This window comes from Lolium rigidum, chromosome 5 (genome assembly GCF_022539505.1).
Source record: "Lolium rigidum isolate FL_2022 chromosome 5, APGP_CSIRO_Lrig_0.1, whole genome shotgun sequence".
Classification (NCBI taxonomy): domain Eukaryota; kingdom Viridiplantae; phylum Streptophyta; class Magnoliopsida; order Poales; family Poaceae; genus Lolium; species Lolium rigidum.
In genome coordinates, this window is record NC_061512.1 from 5,034,271 (window position 1) to 5,056,595 (window position 22,325).

A 22,325-nucleotide genomic window follows, 5' to 3' on the forward strand; every position below is an offset into this window, starting at 1 on the left:
GGTTTCTTGGCGGGTTTTCTTCGCGCGCGGGTGGAGTGATGCAGCGCGCTGCAGCTAGAGCCCAAAATATAGCGCTCAGGATAGTGCAAAACGTCCCGCGCCTAAAACAAATTGCAGCGCCGCGCGGTTTAGAGCGTCTGGTGGAGGAACATTTTTTTACCTGCAATGCTGCATATAAACAGTTAATACAGGGCGCGACTGATTTGGCGCGTCCGTTGGAGATGCTTTTAGGTGTAGCAGAGTCCGGCTAGAAGTGCTACTCGTTAGATTCCGTGTACGTAGAGTCGTACAGAGAGAAAGGTCATCATGGACGGCCCAGGTTGTACTTGTACGAGCCGGAGTCAGGCCGATGTTGCCCTTTATAAGTATGGGAGAGGTCACATAGGCTTGTTACTAGTTGCAGAAAATTAAAGCTAGGGATTCTGGAAGTAGTTCAAGCCAACGTTCCGCCGAGTTTAGCTGGTATAGGCGTCGTCCGATGTCATCCGCCGGCGTCATGCCGTCGCACACTGCTTCTGCTATATTCACAAAGACCGTTCCGGTCTCCCACGATCTGGCGATAGGCGGCTACTCCGCCACCAGCAGTTATGCCAACGGCGTGTACATCAAATCAGCAAGATTCGTTGCCGGAGGCCGTCGCTGGTACCTACGCTACTACCCTAACGGCTGCTGCTCGTACGACAACAAGTGCGTAACATTCTTACTATACCATGATCGTGAATACGGCGTGGACGAAGACAAAGTGACAGTGAACTACAAAGTTTCCTTGGTTGGCCCCGTCGTCGCTAATTATGCACCAGTTGCTGTAAGCCTAAACATGATCTATGGCGATCCATCAAGTGACGAAACCACCGGACTCATCGACAGAACGATCCTGGAGCGCTCGGGTTACCTCAGCAACGATGCCTTCAGCGTCAGGTGCGAGTTCCGCGTGCCCGTAAACGTCGCGGAGACCGTCCTGCTGCCGACCAAGGAGCCACCGCCAAGCAGTCCGACTCCGAATCAAGAACATGCCGAGGCTCTTATCCGCTTCGTCACCAACGACGTGCCGACGGACGTGACCCTCGAGGTTGGCGGTGAGACCTTCTGGGCGCACAGGCGTTTCCTCGCCGCTCAGTCCTCTGTGTTCGCGGCATTGTTCACTGGGCCGATGAGGGAGAACACCGCCCCTTCTGTCCGGATCGACGACATGGATCCACTAGTGTTCAAGGCTATGGTCGACTTCATCTACACGGGCAACCTGCTACCACCTGCCGAGGACCACGAGGGCGACAACCAAATTGCCATGACCCAGCACCTTCTTGTGGCGGCGGATAGGTACGACCTCCGGAGGCTCAAGTCCATCTGTGCGGAGAAGCTACGCGCTTACATTGACATGACTACGGTGGCTACTACTCTCGACCTGGCTCAGCGGCACGGTTGCCACGAGCTCAAGGACGCATGCTTTGATTTCCTTGCTCAGACCAAAGGCAATCTCAAAGCAATTCTCAAGAGCGACGGCTTTGAGCAACTCATCACCGATTACCCCTTAGTTATAGTGGAGCTATTAGCCCGGGTTGCTCCCTTACCTCGTTGACTTCACATAGTAATTTTAATGGTGTTGTCTTTTTTTTTCAATTTAATTGAGACTAAAGATAGTAATTTTTAATTGTGCAGTCTTTTTTTAATTAATTATATTCATCGTTTATTTGAACTTTCCATTAGATGTTTGGGTTGCAGTACTTAGTGCTTAGTAGTGACCAACTTCTTGAAATCAGAAGCTGCTATTCTTTTCGCTAACCCAACACTACTAGAAATCTAGAGCTGGAATTATTATTTTCTCTATATTTGATGTATAACACAGTATTTTTTATATGTGATTAAATTTGGGTTCTGTTATCTTTGAGAAATCTTTTTTACAATACTTCTGGGCAAGGAAATCCGAGCCACATTGAAGTGGGCTCACTCGCCTAACACTTCAAAAAAGGGTCAGAATCAGCAGCAGCTTCCAGGCTTCATGTTGTCTTTTAGATAGCTCCGGGTGATCAGCTTCCATATCATCATCGAAAATTCTGGTGATCTGATTGTAAATATCTAATCATAAGATCATATAAAAAAAAATCACCGATCATGGGGTTTACTTTAGACACTTTGGTTTTTTCACATGGTCATGAAACAATCTGCATGTTCATATTTTACATTGTTCCACCTCCTTGTTAGGCCTGACTCTCTTGTTAGGCTGCATGGCTCGAATCCGCCTCCTCCTCTGCCTCTTCCCTCGTGGGCACCAGCGGCCCCTCCACCTCTACCACCGTCTGCACCTTGCTCCACCGGTTCCCAACTGGCCATGGCCGTCCCAGAACACGTCGACCTAACCTAGGTGCCCAGGGACGGCGAGGTGCAGGCTAGGGTTAGGATTTAGCACGCCATGGTCTTTTTATATTTTCATGTTTTTATTTTTAATGCTATGTAAATAGTTTTATAAATAACTTTTTTGTGGGATAGTAAAATGCGTCGGACGCAAACGGTCAGTCGTGGCCTGAAGGCCAATTTCACGTCCGTGTCCCAACGCAAACGAACGCGCGCGATCATTATTAGCGTCCGAAATGTGTCGGGCTGCTAGAGATGCCCTCACATGAATAGAAGTTTCCAACTGTGCGTATTCTTATCTAGATCGTGAGGACCGTGGCATCATTTGAAGAACCATATCTCTACATATGTTGCATAGATTTCATCCCCCTGGGATGTACACTTGCAAAGGGATGTTGCAACCACTTAGTTTGCACATGTGACATGCTGCTTACTAGTAGAAAAAGACCTATAGTCTCGGGCTGGTAACTGGCTTTAGTCCCAGTTTTCCATACGGGACTACGGAATCAGGAATAAAGCTCCCATCTCCCACTCTTTAGTCTCGGTTATCCACAAATCGGGAATAAAGGCCCTCTGCGTGGGCTGCGGGCGCGCTGGGATGGAGGTCCTTTAGTCCCGGTATATAACACCAACCGAAACTAAAGGCCTCCACGTGTATTTTTTCTTTTCGTTCAAGTTGTGTTCCTAATTTTTTCCATTTAATTTTTTTCTATTGTTTTCAGACTTTCTAGTATCTGAGTTATTTGACCAGTAGTCTCTAACTACACTTAATCTCTAGTAAAATTAGTTACTCGTGGTCAAAATTACCGATCGATCACCCATCCTCAAACAACTCCAACACTAGCACGCTTAACTTCTGAGTTTCCTCTATCCCGCTTCCAAGTACTTTGCGCACACGTTAGTGATATTAGTATCATGTCAATCCTATTAACCTCTGTGTCATGATGTCGCACTTCTTTCTTGTTTGATTTTAAATAACTATTTTAATAAACAAAATTCATAAAGTAATAATAATCTTGAATAAATAAATAACAATAATTTTTATTTTTTTATATTTTTTGCAGAAACTAAAATCTAAATTATCATATTTCCCTTGCAGTTTGAGAATCGAAAAAAGGCAACCAGGCATAGCCAAGTGAAATCGGATGTAACTTTTCGTGTAGATAGATTTCATATATTAAACATTTTTTTATTTTGTATGAAAAACTTATTGCCATCTTACCGAAAAATAAAGTTATTTTGCAAACAAAGTAAAAAATTCATGTTTGTTAATTTTCATAATAACCAGATCATCTTACCTACCTACATCGAAAAGAATTTTAAATTTTAAATTTTCTATCATTTTCTTTTGTACAAAGCTAAAAAAGGCGAGCCAATGGGATGGGGTGTGCAACAAAAAAACCTAGAAAGTCTTTAGAGCATCTCCACTCGTCTCCCCGACGAGGCCCCCGAGCGCCATTTTTCCCATCCGGACGGCGAAATTCGGCCCAGTCGCGATCCCGGTTCCTCGTTTTCGTCTGGATTTGGCCCTTCATCCATTCGGCGAGCCCACGCCATCCCCGGTCCCCCGAGGCGCGCTCGGGGACTTCGGACGAAAGAATTTGGCGTGAAACGTCGTGTGGACCCTCGTAGTCGGCGACTGGAAAGCCAAATCCTGTCGATTTCCCTCCAATTTGCTTGCATATCCCCATTCTCTCCCGCCGAATTTGTGGATACGCATCTCCATTCTCCTCCTCGTCTTCTCGTCCACCACCATGCCGCCGAAGGCGAGGAAGCCGCGGGTGCCGAAGGAGCGGCCGCCAGGTCTGTCCAACGCACAGTGGGCGGCGGACTGATGTCTACGGGAGCTTCTATTCTTGTAGACAGTGTTGGGCCGCCAAGAGCAGAGGTTTGTAGAACAGCAGCAAGTTTCCCTAAAGTGGATACCCAAGGTTTATCGAACTCAGGGAGGAAGAGGTCAAAGATATCCCTCTCATGCAACCCTGCAACCACAAAGCAAGAAGTCTCTTGTGTCCCCAACACACCTAATAGGTGCACTAGTTCGGCGAAGAGATAGTGAAATACAGTGGTATGAATAAGTAGTAGCAACAGCACCGTGAAAGTGCTTTGCCCAGGACAATAAACAAGCAGTAGTAATGCAGCAGTAGTAACACAGTAAAACAGGAAACAAGCAGCGATAGCAGTATTTAGGAACAAGGCCTAGGGATTACACTTTCACTAGTGGACACTCTCAACATTGATCACATAACAGAATAGATAAATGCATACTCTACACTTTTGTTGGATGATGAACACATTGCGTAGGATTACACGAACCCTCAATGCCGGAGTTAACAAGCTCCACAATAATGCTCATATTTTAGTAACCTTTAGTGTAAGATAGATCAAAAGACTAAACCAAGTACTAGCATAGCATGCACACTCGTCACCTTCATGCATATGTAGGAGGAATAGATCACATCAATATTATCATAGCAATAGTTAACTTCGCAATCTACAAGAGATCATGATCATAGCATAAACCAAGTACTAACACGGTGCACACATCGTCACCTTTGCACACGTGCAGGGAGGAATAAAACTACTTTAATAACATTGCTAGAGTAGCACATAGATAAATTGTGATACAAACACATTGCAATCATAAAGAGATATAAATAAGCACCTCACTATGCCATTCAACAAGTGAATAAGTATTCTCGTGAAATATAGCCTAAGAGACCCACACGGTGCACACACTCGTCACCTTTACACACGTGGGACAAGGAGTCTCCGGAGATCACATAAGTAAAACTCACTTGACTAGCATAATGACATCTAGATTACAAGCATCATCATATGAATCTCAATCATGTAAGGCAGCTCATGAGATTATTGTATTGAAGCACATAGGAGAGAGATGAACCACATAGCTACCGGTACAGCCCCGAGCCTCGATGGAGAACTACTCCCCCCTCATGGGAGCAGCAGCGGTGATGAAGATGGCGGTGGAGATGGCAGCGGTGTCGATGGAGAAGCCTTCCGGGGGCACTTCCCCGCTCCGGCAGGGTGCCGGAACAGAGACTCCTGTCCCCCAGATCTTGGCTTCGCGATGGCGGCGGCTCTGGAAGGTTTTCCGTATCGTGGTTTTTTCGCATCAGGGTTTTCGCGACGGAGGCTTTATATAGGCGAAGAGGCGGCGCAGGAGGGTCGAAGGGGTGGCCACACCATATGGCGGCGCGGCCAGGGCCTGGGCCGCGCCGGCCTATGGTCTGGGTGGCCTGTGGCCCCCTCCGGTCCTTCTCGGGTGTTCTGGATGCTTCCGGTGAAAATAGGAACCCGGGTCTTGATTTCGTCCGATTCCGAGAATATTTCGTTACTAGGATTTCCGAAACCAAAAACAGCGTAAAACAAAGAATCGGCACTTCGGCATCTTGTTAATAGGTTAGTTCCGTAAAATGCACGAATATGACATAAAGTGTGCATAAAACATGTAGGTATCATCAATAATATGGCATGGAACATAAGAAATTATCGATACGTCGGAGACGTATCAAGCATCCCCAGCTTAGTTCCGCTCGTCCCGAGCAGGTAAAACGATAACAAAGATAATTTCTGAAGTGACATGCCATCATAACCTTGATCATACTATTTGTAAACATATGTAGTGGATGCAGCGATCAAAACAATGGTAATGACATGAGTAAACAAGTGAATCATAAAGCAAAGACTTTTCATGAATAGTACTTCAAGACAAGCATCAATAAGTCTTGCATAAGAGTTAACTCATAAAGCAATAAATCAAAGTAAAGGCATTGAAGCAACACAAAGGAAGATTAAGTTTCAGCGGTTGCTTTCAACTTGTAACATGTATATCTCATGGATAATTGTCAACATAGAGTAATATAACAAGTACAATATGCAAGTATGTAGGAATCAATGCACAGTTCACACAAGTGTTTGCTTCTTGAGGTGGAGAGAGATAGGTGAACCGACTCAACATAAAAGTAAAAAGAATGGTCCTTCAAAGAGGAAAGCATCGATTGCTATATTTGTGCTAGAGCTTTTATTTTGAAAACATGAAACAATTTTGTCAACGGTAGTAATAAAGCATATGAGTTATGTAAATTATATCTTACAAGTTGCAGGCGTCATGCATAGTATACTAATAGTGCCCGCACCTTGTCCTAATTAGCTTGGACTACCGGATCTTTGCAATGCACATGTTTTGACCAAGTGTCACAATGGGGTACCTCCATGCCGCCTGTACAAAGGTCTAAGGAGAAAGCTCGCATTTTGGATTTCTCGCTTTTGATTATTCTCAACTTAGACATCCATACCGGGACAACATGGACAACAGATAATGGACTCCTCTTTAATGCATAAGCATGTGGCAACAATTATTATTCTCATATGAGATTGAGGATATGTGTCCAAAACTGAAACTTCCACCATGAATCATGGCTTTAGTTAGCGGCCTAAAGTTCTTCTCTAACAATATGCATGCTCCAACCATAAAGGTGGTAGATCTCTCTTACTTCAGACAAGACGGACATGCATAGCAACTCACATGATATTCAACAAGGAATAGTTGATGGCGTCCCCGTAAACATGGTTATCGCACAACAAGCAACTTAATAAGAGATAAAGTGCATAAGTACATATTCAATACCACAATAGTTTTTAAGCTATTTGTCCCATGAGCTATATATTGCAAAGGTGAATGATGGAATTTTAAAGGTAGCACTCAAGCAATTTACTTTGGAATGGCGGATAAATACCATGTAGTAGGTAGGTATGGTGGACACAAATGGCATAGTGGTTGGCTCAAGTATTTGGGATGCATGAGAAGTATTCCCTCTCGATACAAGGTTTAGGCTAGCAAGGTTATTTGAAACAAACACAAGGATGAACGGTACAGACAAAACTCACATAAAAGACATATGGTAAACATTATAAGACTCCATACCGTCTTCCTTGTTGTTCAAAACTCAATACTAGATGTTATCTAGACTCTAGAGAAACCAAATATGCAAACCAAATTAGCAAGCTCTAAGTATTTCTTCATTAATGGGTGCAAAGTATATGATGCAAGAGCTTAAACATGAGCACAACAATTGCCAAGTATCACATTACCCAAGACATTATAGCAAATTACTACATGTATCATTTTCCAATTCCAACCATATAACAATTTAACGAAGAGGAAACTTCGCCATGAATATTATGAGCTAAGAACACATGTGTTCATATGAACCAGCGGAGCGTGTGTCTGTCCCACACAAGCATCATGTAATCCAATTTATTCAAACAAAAACAAAAACAAAAGCACACAGACGCTCCAAGTAAAGTACATAAGATGTGACCGAATAAAAATATAGTTTCAAGAGAAGGAACCTGATAAGTTGTCGATGAAGAAGGGGATGCCTTGGGCATCCCCAAGCATAGACGCTTGAGTCTTCTTGAAATATGCAGGGGTGAACCACCGGGGCATCCCTAAGCTTAGAGCTTTCACTCTCCTTGATCATAGTATATCATCCTCCTCTCTTGACCCTTGAAAACTTCTTCCACACCAAACTTTAAGCAAACTCATTAGAGGGTTAGTGCATAATCAAAAACTCACATGTTCAGAGGTGACACAATCATTCTTAACACTTCTGGACATTGCTCAAAGCTACTGGAAGGTAATGGAACAAAGAAATCCACCCAACACAGACGAAAGAAGCAATGCGAAATAAAAGGCAGAATATGTCAAAAACAGAACAGTCCGTAAAGACGAATTTTAAAATGGCACCAGACTTGCTCAAATGGAAAAACTCAAAACTAATGAAAGTTGCGTACATATCTGAGGATCACTCACGTAAATTGGCATAATTTTCTGAGTTACCTACAGAGAATTAGGCCCAGATTCGTTACAGACAGCAATGTTGTTTCTGCGCAGCAATCCAAATCTAGCATCAACTTTACCATAGAGACTTTACTTGGCACAAAAACATGATAAGGAGAGGTTGCTACAGTAGTAAACAACTTCCAAGACACAAATATAAAACAAAGTACTGTAGCAAAATAACACATGGGTTATCTCCCAAGAAGTTCTTTCTTTATAGCCGTTAAGATGGGCTCAGACAATTTTAATGATGCACTCGCAAGAAATAGTATTTGAAGCAAAAGAGAGCATCAAGAGGCAAATTCAAAACAAATTTAAGTCTAACATGCTTCCTATGCATAGGGATCTTGTAAATAAACAAGTTCATGAAGAGCAAAGTAACAAGCATAGGAAGATAGAACAAGTGTAACTTCAAAAATTTCAGCACATAGAGAGGCATTTTAGTAACATGAAAATTTCTACAACCATATTTTCCTCTCTCATAATAACTTTCAGTAGCAACATGAGCAAACTCAACAATATAACTATCACATAAAGCATTCTTATCATGAGTCTCATGCATAAAATTATTACTCTCCACATAGGCATAATCAATTTTATTAGTTGTAGTGGGAGCAAATTCAACAAAGTAGCTATCATTATTATTCTCATCATCAAATATAGGAGGCATATTGTAATCATAATCAAATTTATCCTCCATAACAGGCGGTACTAAAAGACTACTATCATTAGAATCATCATAAATAGGAGGCAAAGTATCATCAAAGAAAATTTTCTCCTCAATGCTTGGGGGACTAAAAAGATCATGAAAACCAGCTTCCCCAAGCTTAGAACTTTCTATATCATTATCAACAATGGTGTTCAAAGCGTTCATACTAATATTACTACCCAGCATGCAAATAAGATTTCATAGGTTTTTTAATTTTCGCATCAAACAATCCATGTTTTAAATCAGGAAATAGAATAAGAAGCTCATTATTGTCCATTATGCCAAACTAGTGTAAACAAGAAACAAAAAGATGCAATTGCAGGATCTAAAGGAAATAGCTTCGAGCACAAACACAATGGCGCCGAAAAGTATCGTTACCCGGAACAAGAGTATGAGTGCCTTTTTACCTTTCCTCCCGGCAACGAGCGCCGGAAAAGTGCTTGATGTCTACGGGAGCTTCTATTCTTGTAGACAGGTGTTGGGCCTCCAAGAGCAGAGGTTTGTAGAACAGCAGCAAGTTTCCCTTAAGTGGATACCCAAGGTTTATCGAACTCAGGGAGGAAGAGGTCAAAGATATCCCTCTCATGCAACCCTGCAACCACAAAGCAAGAAGTCTCTTGTGTCCCCAACACACCTAATAGGTGCACTAGTTCGGCGAAGAGATAGTGAAATACAGGTGGTATGAATAAGTAGTAGCAACAGCACCAGAAAGTGCTTTGCCCAGGACAGTAAACAAGCAGTAGTAATGCAGCAGTAGTAACACGAAGAAACAAGTAAACAAGCAGACGATAGCGATATTTAGGAACAAGGCCTAGGGATTACACTTTCACTAGTGGACACTCTCAACATTGATCACATAACAGAATAGATAAATGCATACTCTACACTTTTGTTGGATGATGAACACATTGCGTAGGATTACACGAACCCTCAATGCCGGAGTTAACAAGCTCCACAATAATGCTCATATTTTAGTAACCTTTAGTGTAAGATAGATCAAAAGACTAAACCAAGTACTAGCATAGCATGCACACTCGTCACCTTCATGCATATGTAGGAGGAATAGATCACATCAATATTATCATAGCAATAGTTAACTTCGCAATCTACAAGAGATCATGATCATAGCATAAACCAAGTACTAACACGGTGCACACACTCGTCACCTTTGCACACGTGCGGGAGGAATAAAACTACTTTAATAACATTGCTAGAGTAGCACATAGATAAATTGTGATACAAACACATTGCAATCATAAAGAGATATAAATAAGCACCTCACTATGCCATTCAACAGTGAATAAGTATTCTGTGAAATATAGCCTAAGAGACCCACACGGTGCACACACTCGTCACCTTTACACACGTGGGACAAGGAGTCTCCGGAGATCACATAAGTAAAACTCACTTGACTAGCATAATGACATCTAGATTACAAGCATCATCATATGAATCTCAATCATGTAAGGCAGCTCATGAGATTATTGTATTGAAGCACATAGGAGAGAGATGAACCACATAGCTACCGGTACAGCCCCGAGCCTCGATGGAGAACTACTCCCCCCTCATGGGAGCAGCAGCGGTGATGAAGATGGCGGTGGAGATGGCAGCGGTGTCGATGGAGAAGCCTTCCGGGGGCACTTCCCCGCTCCGGCGGGGTGCCGGAACAGAGACTCCTGTCCCCCAGATCTTGGCTTCGCGATGGCGGCGGCTCTGGAAGGTTTTCCGTATCGTGGTTTTTTCGCATCAGGGTTTTCGCGACAGAGGCTTTATATAGGCGAAGAGGCGGCGCAGGAGGGTCGAAGGGGTGGCCACACCATAGGGCGGCGCGGCCAGGGCCTGGGCCGCGCCGGCCTATGGTCTGGGTGGCCTGTGGCCCCCTCTGGTCCTTCTCGGGTGTTCTGGATGCTTCCGGTGAAAATAGGAACCCGGGTCTTGATTTCGTCCGATTCCGAGAATATTTCGTTACTAGGATTTCTGAAACCAAAAACAGCAGAAAACAACAACCGGCACTTCGGCATCTTGTTAATAGGTTAGTTCCGTAAAATGCACGAATATGACATAAAGTGTGCATAAAACATGTAGGTATCATCAATAATATGGCATGGAACATAAGAAATTATCGATACGTCGGAGACGTATCAAGCATCCCCAAGCTTAGTTACTGCTCGTCCCGAGCAGGTAAAACGATAACAAAGATAATTTCTGAAGTGACATGCCATCATAACCTTGATCATACTATTTGTAAACATATGTAGTGGATGCAGCGATCAAAACAATGGTAATCGCCGCCTGCCATGTTCCAAGAGGCCACCTACGGCCAAACGTCCAGGTTCACGCCGTCGCCGCCCGAGCTCACCGTCGGCAACCCGAACGAGAACCAGTACGAGGGCATCTTGCCAGCCCTGCGACGAGGGCCACTCCCGTTCGGTGCGATGGTGGCGCCGAACGACGAGGTGATCCACGAGATGATCAACTCTGGCTCCATGGCCGCCGCTGCGAGCCCGGGGTTCTTCACGCAAGAGGAGGCGAGGGCGACGGCAGCTGTCGCAGCGCGCAACGAGTGGGTGGAGGATGTGGCTGACGGAAGCCAAGCCGTCGAAGAAGAAGAAGAACAACCAACTCAAGCCGAGGTCGCCGACGACAACCTGTCGAAGGGAAAGAAGAAGAGGAAGAAGGACTCGCCGCCTGCTGAACCGCGTATCAAATGGACAGGGAAGGAAGAGGAGTGCCTCGCCGAAGCTTGGATGACCGTGTCCATGAACGACATAACCGGGGCCAATCAGTCGTATGACACGTATTGGCTTCGAGTGAAGCAGGCATTCGACGAACGCAAGCTCGTCGATCCCTACTTCAACAAGACGATCATGAACCGGGGAGACAAGGCCATGGGCACCCATTGGGGGATCATACAGACGGCGTGCAGCAAATGGCACGGCATACATGAGGAGATCGATGCTCGCCTAGAGAGCGGCGCCGACTTTGAACAAAAGGTTAGCTGTCCCCACCTTGTCTGCCTGTGTAGTGATCGCCGTGAGCTAACCCATCTCGTCGTCCTCTTTTTCCCCAGATGCGCCGTGCTTTCGACATGTACCAGGACGACACCGGCTTGACGTTCAAGTTCCTGAACGTCTTCTCCCGCATCGAGAAGTGCGAGAAGTGGGCGGAAACCCGCAAGAACCTCGCCCATAGCAAGAACGAACAGTACAACCCCAACGCTCCGGCGCCTGGCTCGTCGGATGGCCACCCGGAACTCGGCCAGAAGAAGCTCAAAGACCTCAAAAAGATGGGCCATCCCGCCGAGAGGCTGCAGACGCCGTTCGACAAGTGCTGGGCCGGCGCGAGGACGCACGCCGCCGGGAGGGACGACAAGTTCGACGGCAGGTGGAGGGAGATGCTCGCCAACCAAGGCGCCTGGATTGCCCTGCTGAAGACGACGGCGACGGCAAAGAAGAGGAACACGGACTTGGCGTTTCTGATGGGCGGTAACACGGACCTGATGGACGAGGAGACGAGGATTTGGTACGAGGGCCATCACACCGACATCCTCCGACCCACTCCGGCCAGTTCTTCGTCGTCTCCGGCTCCTACCTCGTCTTCCTCACCGTCTACGACGTCGACTGCCGCCGCTACGACGTCGGCCGCCGCTTCGACCACGGCGTGTGAGGAAACTGGGCCGTCGGACACCGCCGTGCCAGGCGGGACTGCCGACGCCCCTGTTTCAGTGTAATTTTCCTCCGATCGCCGATCTGTGGCTGATCCTTTTGCCGATCAACTGGCCGTATTTGTAGCGGGACGACGATTTGTTTGAATTTCGACTATGTCCGGCGAACTCTGGGTGGACGACTGGAAATATGGTTCTCCCCACGACTTTATTTCGTCCAATTCGGCGGTTGTTTCGTCCGGATTTCGGCGTGGGAGGCCAAACGAGTGGAGATGCTCTTAGTCCCGGGGTTGGGGACACGAACCAGGACTAAAGAGGCTCGCACCGGCCGCAGCCTACCGCAACACATTTAATCCTGATTAGTATCTCCAACCGGGACTAAAGATTCCGTTTGACCCGGAACTAAAACTGTGCGGCGTCCTAGCCATTGGAATCGGACTAATAATGCTCACATTAATCCCGGTTCTAAACGCGGCCGGATCTAATGCTCCACGCAGCTCCGAATGAAGGGTCCTTTTTCTATAGTGGTTTTTACTACTAGATTTCACCTGATGTATGTCTTAAGTCTGAACAAATAATATTTCTACTTTTAGCACTTTTTGCCTGTTTTCCTACAAACTTAAAATTCCATGGACAATGGTACTCTCATGTCATTGTCGGATAATTCAGCATGCATATCCATTCTTTCCTTTTGTTTTGTGCGTGGAAAGACTCCCCCGAAAAAGGTATTTGCTCACTCGGTTCCTATAAACTTTAAGAGCATTCTATAAAGCGGTTTAACCTCTGTTTAATCCTTTTAATCATACTCCGAATTTGCATGTTTTTGTTTCACTTTTATGCTAGTATATTTTTTAAACAAAGCACCAACAAGATTGTAATAAAACTTTGCAGAATGAATACCTTACTAGAGCGGGGTTTCATTGGTTAGATAAATTTCATCTAACTTGCAAGATTAAGGCAATATATCATTATCTTTTTGTTAGTGTGATCTCACAAACATACTACTTCAGAGGTGAAATTAATTATTTTCTCTCGCAATTAACTGCTAAGTATGCACCTAATGATTATTAAGAGTTTGACATGCTATTGACTGGCACTAATGCGCGGGGTATCATCTAATAATATTTAACAACAACACCAACAAGATTATAAGATGACAAGAGGGCAAAACATGCCTCATTCGTGTCGTATTATCCAATGAGGGGAACAAAAACCGTTTACACTATATAGCCCCAACCGATGACGTAGGCACAGACAATACAAAAGAAAATGTAAGCGGCTCGCAGGCACGCTTGATTACAAAATTGTGAACTCGAAACTGTTGTTGTGTGCGGTGGAACTGTTGTTGGGCACAACTCTGTAATTGCAGGAGTTATCCAGATGGGAGGAGGCCAGTTGGACCAAAGCTGAGGGGATACAAGTTCCCCTCTAGTGTTATTTGCCAAGTCAAAGACTCCAATATCACGACGGTTATCCTTGTGTCCAAAAATATTAAAGCCATGATCATCCGTAAAGTAGACATGATTTGCCTTCAGCCCCGGATATTCTTCAGCACTGAGACAAAGCGATTGGTTATACCCAAGAACCAACACAAGATCATCCAAGCTATTTATTTTCACAAGCTTTGCCAACGCAGTATCAACTTTAAATATATCGACCTTCCCAACATGTATATCATAAGGCGCGCTATCCACATCTTCATCTATTCTCCAAACTTGCAGCAGATCACCGCAAGGAGCCTGAACAATATAAATTTTTCCATAGATATGATCGTTTGCCCTGTCCACAATTAACTTTTCTGTGACCATAGGGCCTCTGACATCAAATGCAAAGATTTCTCCTTGTTGAGCCACAGCATATAAAAGGCCATCCTTGTAAAGGCAGTCATGAAAGTTTCTGTGCGGTGGCAGCAAGGTCCACTTGTCATCCCCTAACCAAGCGAACGAAAGCTGTCCACGTGGATAGTGGATGAGCACCACGATATAATGTTTCACGGATGTATCATAGAACACAAATGCCCTGTCATGGAGGCACCACCGTAGCTCGTCAAGATCAGCGGTAAAAGGTGGGCACCATTCATGACTCGTAAAATTATACTTGCACAAGGCACCTGTCTCATCGAAGATGGGTGCTACCGGGTCGAGGGTGATGACGGACGGAAGAACAATCTGTTCCCAGGTGATAGGATTGAGAAGATGCATCTCAGACCTATCATCGACGGTAACTAGCCAGCCGTTTGAGGAGCCGATCAGATATCTTCCGCGGATAGGCGGCTCCGGGAGTGTTAGCTTGTACGACCTCTTCTCCACAAGGCTGTAGAGCCGCGCATCGCTCTCTCCATCGGTTTCAGAGGTGTAGAGCAGGCACGGCGTCTGGGGGCGTTTGTACTGCCCAAGCTTCTGTAGGCTGGTGTTTGCGGAGCACCATGAGGGGCAGACGGATGCAGCGCGTACAAGGTCAGGGATCTCCAGGAGGGCAAATATATCCATCAGTACGTCCTGTGGCAGCTCCGGCGGTGTAACCTCCAATTCCATCGGTGGCAGATCAACACTGAATTTCTTGTGTGAAGTTGGAGGGAGACACAGATGCTGCAGCTTAGGTAAAGCTCGGAAGAGCAGAGCGGACAGATTTCTCGGATGTGCGGACAGATTCAGTAATCGATTCAGCGTGGCTTTGCAAGAGGCCTCCATTGGAGAAATTGTAGAAGATGAACTGATCTTTTTGCACTGCAGGGCGTTTGCAAAGTTGCAGACTGAACAGGAACAGGGAAAGAGAAGACAGGCCCCGGGATATTCTTTACAGATTACCAGAACTCCTAGGTCGAGTTAGTGATGGCACAAACACGTAAGTGGGGACTTCCTCAAGATTTTTGCAGATAATTGGAAATCTGCAACGTGTGATAGACTGATAGATTGTACGAAGGCCTGGTTTCTGAGCTACTTATATAGGGAGGCCGAAGACCCCCAGTCCTAGTTTCATTAGGTGACGGATGGACAGCAATTCGAATTCGAATCGGACCAATGATCTGAACTGAACTTTATTTCTGCAAGAATTCCGAGTTCCCCTCTGTTTGCTTCTCCGAATTCTTGCAAAGCAAAGGCTAAAGGATAGAACACTGACCGGCGGCAGGTAACACGAGGAACAGCAGCAGCCCGGAGGGCGGATACGACGAGGGATGAGTCTGCAGCGAGGCGCAGGTCCGATCTCGAGGCTTCGCGTCGCGGGCAGCAGGAGTGGGAGCAAGAGGTTGGGAGTGGTGGAACAAGGATTGACGTTGCCGCCGGCGGCGGCGGCGGCGGCGAGAGCTGGGAGCAGCAGCGGGACAAGGGGCCTTTGTCTCGTGGACGTTGGCGCCGACTACATGGTAGAGAAGAGGGCGGTGTGAGCCGAGGAGTAGCAGTAGCTCCAGATTGGCAGGTTGGTCCCTCTTTCCCGCTCCTGCCGCCTATAGATGCAGGTGGGTCACTATTGAGGTACCCTCCACCCTTTTTGATGCAAAAAAAGAACTAACTATAATAATAATATTATTAAAAAATTAGTTTAGTTTTTTATGTAAAGAGGCTAAAGGGTACCTATTATATGCCCACTTAGGGTTGCTATCTTCCTTCAAAAATAGGTGACTAATTTTGTCTAGATATAAATGTATCTATACATATTTTTAGTTATAGATACATTCGTATTTTAAAAATATTGAGACATTTATTTCTGTACGAAGTGAGTACTATAATTTCGCGCTCGCTCACGCACATTTTTCCTCTATTTCGCATCGATAAACATTTTATAGAACATCGTAAGTAATATATGAAGTATAACAATCAACAAAATAGCCAAAAAGAAACGGTAATTAAAAATAGTACAACCATAAGAATAAGAGTGACGGTTTAGCTTTAAAGCAAAACCAACTGCCACTATAAGAGTGATGGCAAAGCATCATCAACATATAAGAGTGACCGGAGTCCGGAGAACAGGATGCTTTGTTTCAGGATCCATGCAGACCGGGTCCGGAGAAGATGATTGCATTGTAGTTGGATACTCCGGTTTGCAGGGATCCTGAAACAGCATCATCAACATATTTAAAGGTAATACTGGAATGATGTGCGGATGCCATGATGCTATTCATTACCTGTTAAGTGTGTACAAAATCCTCTCTGTGTACAATATAAAATACATGCATGGACCTAGCTGATTTGTAGCTGTTATGTTGAAGCTTACAGTTATTCACTCTGTCAAGACGACCAGTCCGGCTATTGAATGTGTCATGGTTAATTCATATCCTTAAAATACAACAGACTACATCTTATCAATACTATCAACAACAAAAACATTACCGATTCTTTAACTTCTAAGAGCGCAAAAAGAGCAAATATACAACCAACTTAACAATCCAAGCTGAGAAGATAATATTTTACCCTTGCAGTAGCATGTGCTCTTTTTGAATCGTAGAAAGTGCGACATGGAAATGATGATCTTTTAAATGTTTCCAAACTGTCCAAGAACATGCTAATATACATCTAAATAATTGTCGTTGGCGAGTAAGAGATTATGTCATAAATACTAACCACTACTTTGGGAGCTTGTTGCATCCTAAAAGCAACATGGTAAGTTTGCACATGATGAGTTCTCATGAAAAATACATTCAATGACTGGAGTTCATACATATCATACTCCAACTTTGATGGATCATGATCATCAACCTCAACTCCGGATGAAGTCTCACTCATATGTTGTTGAGTAAGATTTTATATCAGTTATATTTCAGCCATATCCATTTCATGACCCAATAGGTGCTCAAGTTCATCCTTACTTATTTCCTTTGCCATGAACCTCCTTTTCTATTTTGGATTGACTTAACTTAATTCTTATATTCTTCTATTTTGAATCCGAAGAAGAAGGATAAAAATGTAAAAGTTTTTATTCTATTTTCTATGCATATGATATTATACTTTTCATGAACATGATTTAGATCAAGCTCTTAATATGAAGTTGGTTTTATGCACTTTTAATAGCTCTCGGGTCTCAAAATTAACTTTCACAAGAGTGAATTGCTTTGTTTTGGGAAAGCGAAAGATGTTGAGAGAGAGAGAGAGAGAGAGTAAAAACTTAAGTTTGGATGTGATATTTGCCGCTTCCATTTTGTTATCTTGGGATTCCAATTAACTCTCAAAAATTGAAAAATGGTGAGTGGAAATCGGTAGAAGATCGTTTTAAAAAGAAATTCAGTTGTTGGGCGAGCAAGATGTTTTCCTATGGAGACCGACTTGTTCTTATAAATTCGCTACTCACGAGTTTTCCAATGTTTAAGATTTATTTTTAGAAAATCCTATAGGGGAAAAGCTATTAGATGTTTGCAGATCTTGTTTCTTTTGGCAAAGTGATGGCCACAAAAGGAAGATAGACTAACAAAATGGGATTTCTTTTATCGACCAAAGGAACATGGAGGTTTAGGAGTAGTCTTAATACAAGTTTACTTAGAAAATGGATATACAAGTTAATGAATGAAGAAGGTGTGTGGCAAGAGTTACTCCAGAACAAATATCTAAAAACTAAAACCCTTTCATAGGTTACAGCAAAACCAATAGATTCCCCTTTTTCGGAAAGGTTTAATGAATGTAAAGGACAAAATTTTCAGTTGAGGTTCTCTCTTGGTAGGCAATGGGCAGAGCACTAGATTTTGGGAGGACAATTGGACCGACGAGTCCCTCAAAAGTTCGTGACAGGATTGACTATTACTCTTGCAATATATGATGAATTCGACCCATGGTTGATTTGTTTGACTCCTTGGGATATAAGGAATTCCTAGAAAACTTCTAGAGTTTCCCAAGATCCATTGGATCAAATGACATCAATCTCATGTCCTAGATTGCATCTCCACTTCTATATATTGAGGGGAAACCATATCTTTTTGAGGACCAAGAAAAAGCCACAAAAATTCCTCCCCTTGGCAGCCACCAAGGATGGGAGAAGCTCCTCCATTGCTGAACCATCACCAGGGAAGTAGGGGAACTAAGGGGCCGCAACCCCTAGGCCGCCGCCGCTGGGTTGCCGATTTGGCGGCCCCCTCCTTGGACGAGGGTGTTGTGGACGCCATATCCATCACCACCTCCACCTTCAGTTGGATCTCTCCATAAAAAACTCTATCAAGCTATTGAACTTTGTAATGTCTCTCCATTGTAAGTAGTTTCCCCATGTTCATGAGGGCATGTGATGGATTGGTTGTGATTTCTATATAGTATCTATGAGTATCTGGATAACTTTTATGCTTTGATGTGGTTATATGATGGTAATATGTGAACAACGACTATAGGTTACTTCACCTATATGGGTTCATAGGGATACACCTAAATGTAATGAAGATTAGTATGGATAGCAGGAGATGGTAGAAACACTGTCCAAATCTTTAGAGTTGCATAGGGTTGTGATCAGGGACCTTAGAATTTAAAAAATTGTTAGACAATTATGTCTTAATGAATCCTACTTGGCTAATGTACATGGCTTAGTTACCAAACATTAGAGGTTTATTTTATCATCCATATAACTGCACCTATTTTAGGCTCCTTACAGAAAGACTAAAACTTGACAAGAAGCTTACCATACTATTGCAGAAATCTTTAGGCCATGAAGTTTATGATGCCCTTGGAAACGTTTGTCTCACATAAATACACACCTAAGCTTGTCTCTTTCTGCATAGAGGATTGGGTTTCACTAAAAAGAGCATTTTCTTTCATGCACATTTATTTTCTTGCATATTTACTTGCTTGCTTATTTCCCTTTTAATTTTCACTTTTACTTCCAGTTTTAAACCTCTGCAAAGAAAATTATCCTTGTTTGTTTAGATTGTTTAGTATATAAATAATTACAATAGTGACATATAATTTGATGTAGTAAAATACTAAAACCTTCAGCTTCTCATGGGATAGATACTAATACTTACACATAGGAGATTTCAATGATCCCCTTCACTTGTGGGTATAAAATATTTTCTATCGTCATTGTTCGGAGCGTAGCGCTTAAGTCTTTGTTCTTGTTTGGACTAGGCATTAGGTTACTTTCAGTTTTCGATATACTTTATTTTACTTTGAGTTTTTCACTTACTTTTATTTATTTGTATTTTTGCATCTAGTTTAGTTTCTTTTTAGTTTTGCACTTAATTTTCTTTTATTGAAAACCCAAAAACATTATAAATGGAAAATACCATTAAAATTTCTACTATGTCTAATGCTGATGAATTACACCTTAAACATAAAAAAGACACAACAAGGGAAACAATTGTATGATTTTTGGAGAGTTCTAAATTTTATTTTTGAAGAGTTGCTAGCACGTCATGATGAAATTCGTTGCTCGTACTTTCATGTTGGAATCATAAAGAACCTACAATTGCAAGTTATAATAAAGAAAATTATGTTCATATAGGGATGGAAGAAGTAGAGAGATTTGTGGTTTTTATGGAAGCCTTTAAACTAAAAACTTTCATAGATGAGAATTATGAAACTAGTGTTGTTGCTAATGAATATAAAAGTGGTATCACTCTTATACTTTTTCATTGCCTAACCAATTTCAGTGATAATATCTATGTTGTTTACTATAATGAGAGGTGTGCCACAAGACAAAAGAGCACTAATGTTTTGTAGGAGGAAAATGATGAAAGCATAAGCAAAGAAGATGAAAGTGATCAGGAAGAGAAGAAAGAAGATGGCGAAGACAATAATATTAGGATATTAACATGCAAATACAGGTGGAAGAAGAAAATCAAGACTATATGGTCCCACCTAAGTTTGGGGATGTGTCAGAACCTCCGACCGCATCACCAACATATGAAAGTAATTCTCCAAATCAAACCCTACTATTATGCATGATCCTTTTATTGATGGGAGATATTATGATGATTCTTCTAATGATGAATATGAATATATACCCACTAAAACCATTGTATGAATGGATTTAAACATTATTAGGAATGTGGTTAAACATGTTTTATGATAAAGCTCGTGATGATCCTCCTTGTGTAACAAAAACACATGTGGCGTGGGCTGACAAAATTTTAACTGCTAGTGACAAAATTTTAACTGGTAGAAAAATGGCCTTTAGTCGCGGTTCGCAACCGCGACCAATTAAGCGCGACTAAAGCCCCCCCCCCCCTTTAATCGCGGTTGCTTACGAACCGCGACTAAAGGCCCGTCCACGTGGGCGGCTAGCGTGTGCCTGGGCGAAGGACCTTTAGTCGCGGTTGGTGTCCCCAACAGGGACTAAAGGCTATTTCGTTAATTTTTTTAATTTATTTGTGTTTCTAATTTTTTTTACTCTGTTTTTTTTTTCTATTTTTTTCAGAATTTCTATTATTCTAGTTATTTGCATAGTTTAGTCTCTATCTCTAACTACACTTATCTCTAGTCAAATTACTTACTCGTGGTCAAACTTCCCGCTCGGTCACCCATCCTCCCACTACTCCACCTCTAGCACGCTTAACTTCCGAGTTCCATTCCGTTCCGCATCCAAGTGCTTCGCGCGCATGTATGTGATAGTAGTATCATATCAATCCTATTAACATGTTGATCGATGTCATATTTATCATTTATAACCAACTATATCTACATAAAGTATTATAAATATGTCTCAGCGCTCCCACTTAATTTCTTGCAAATGCAAGCATCTTCATCGTTTCTCATGAAATCAAAAACTCTTTGACTATTTCACCCGGTGAAGATTCCAACTCCGTGATACTCACTTCATCCAATTGAAGTTCGTATACCTATCTAGTATTCCACGGACTAGCAAAAACTCTTGGTTTGTATCTTGTATACACCTTTAATACACACTTCTGTTAAGTAATGTATTTTGCCATCCTACTAGCAGCATATCTCATAAAAGAAATATGTAGCGATTACTAGAATAATCCACATAGACTATAAGCATTGCTACGGAAGATCTAATCTTATCACAATCAACTCTTTGAACTTTATCGTAAACAACTTTTCGACAAGTCGAGCTTCTTCAAGGATATTACATCCAAGTCCATCAATTTCATAGATATGAACTATGTGTCTTTCATATATATGAACTCTTTGTCTTTTCATATAAATATGAACTATGTGTCTTTCAATATATACGAGCTATGTGTCTTTCATATATATGAACTATGTGTCTTGTGTCTTGTGTCCGTGCTTGCTTGCAGCACAGCGTGCCTGTTTGCTTGCTGCTAAGCGCAGTCCTTTTACCATGTGGGAATTAGCCAAATGTATTCACTAAACCAAGTCTAATTTAGTCCAATTTAACCGTTATAATAATTATGCAGTGAAGATCGAGATCTTTATCCAATTGTTTCATTCAAAATGTAGTTGACCGCATTTATATCACCGATATAGTAGGGGCACCGAGATGGCACTGCGCCACCTACTCACAGGTTGGTCGTTCTCCAGGATGGTTTGGTTTGAGGTCCTGTCGTGGATTCGATCCACTTCAGGTCCTCCCACGGCTGAGGGCGACTTCGCGGAGTGGTGGTCGCTGGTGGTGCAGACCGTCCCTCGCCTGTTGCGCAAAGGCACTTCATCGATTATCATGCTTACAGCATGTTGGATATGGAAACACCAAAACACAGCGGTCTTTCACAACGCACGACCTTCGGTGACGTCCCTATTCAACAACATCGTGGCGGAGGCACGACAATGGGCGGACGCGGGAGCCCGGGGTGTGCGCCACCTACTCACATTTTTCTAATAACAAATCATATATTATTTGTCCAA

The 22,325-nt window shown here is 43.1% G+C and overlaps 1 protein-coding gene across 1 annotated transcript; it reads right to left on the reverse strand.

The window, feature by feature from the left end:
* Positions 1-13,805: 13,805 nt before the first annotated feature.
* Positions 13,806-15,122, reverse strand: LOC124655559 (putative F-box protein At4g22180). The gene is made up of 2 exons (XM_047194436.1): positions 14,376-15,122; positions 13,806-14,327 (listed from the first exon to the last, which is right to left on the reverse strand). Exons 1-2 carry the CDS (start codon positions 15,120-15,122, stop codon positions 13,806-13,808), a joined length of 1,269 nt encoding a protein of 422 aa, XP_047050392.1.
* Between the last annotated feature and the right edge of the window lie 7,203 nt (positions 15,123-22,325).

Excerpts from the sequence above, each read along its gene's own strand:
- LOC124655559 (XM_047194436.1), bottom strand. The coding sequence starts at position 15,122 with ATGGAATTGGAGGTTACACCGCCGGAGCTGCCACAGGACGTACTGATG. Across the intron at positions 14,328-14,375 it reads TGGTCACAGAAAAGTTAATT|GCTCCTTGCGGTGATCTGCT; the intron begins GTGGACAGGGCA and ends TATATTGTTCAG.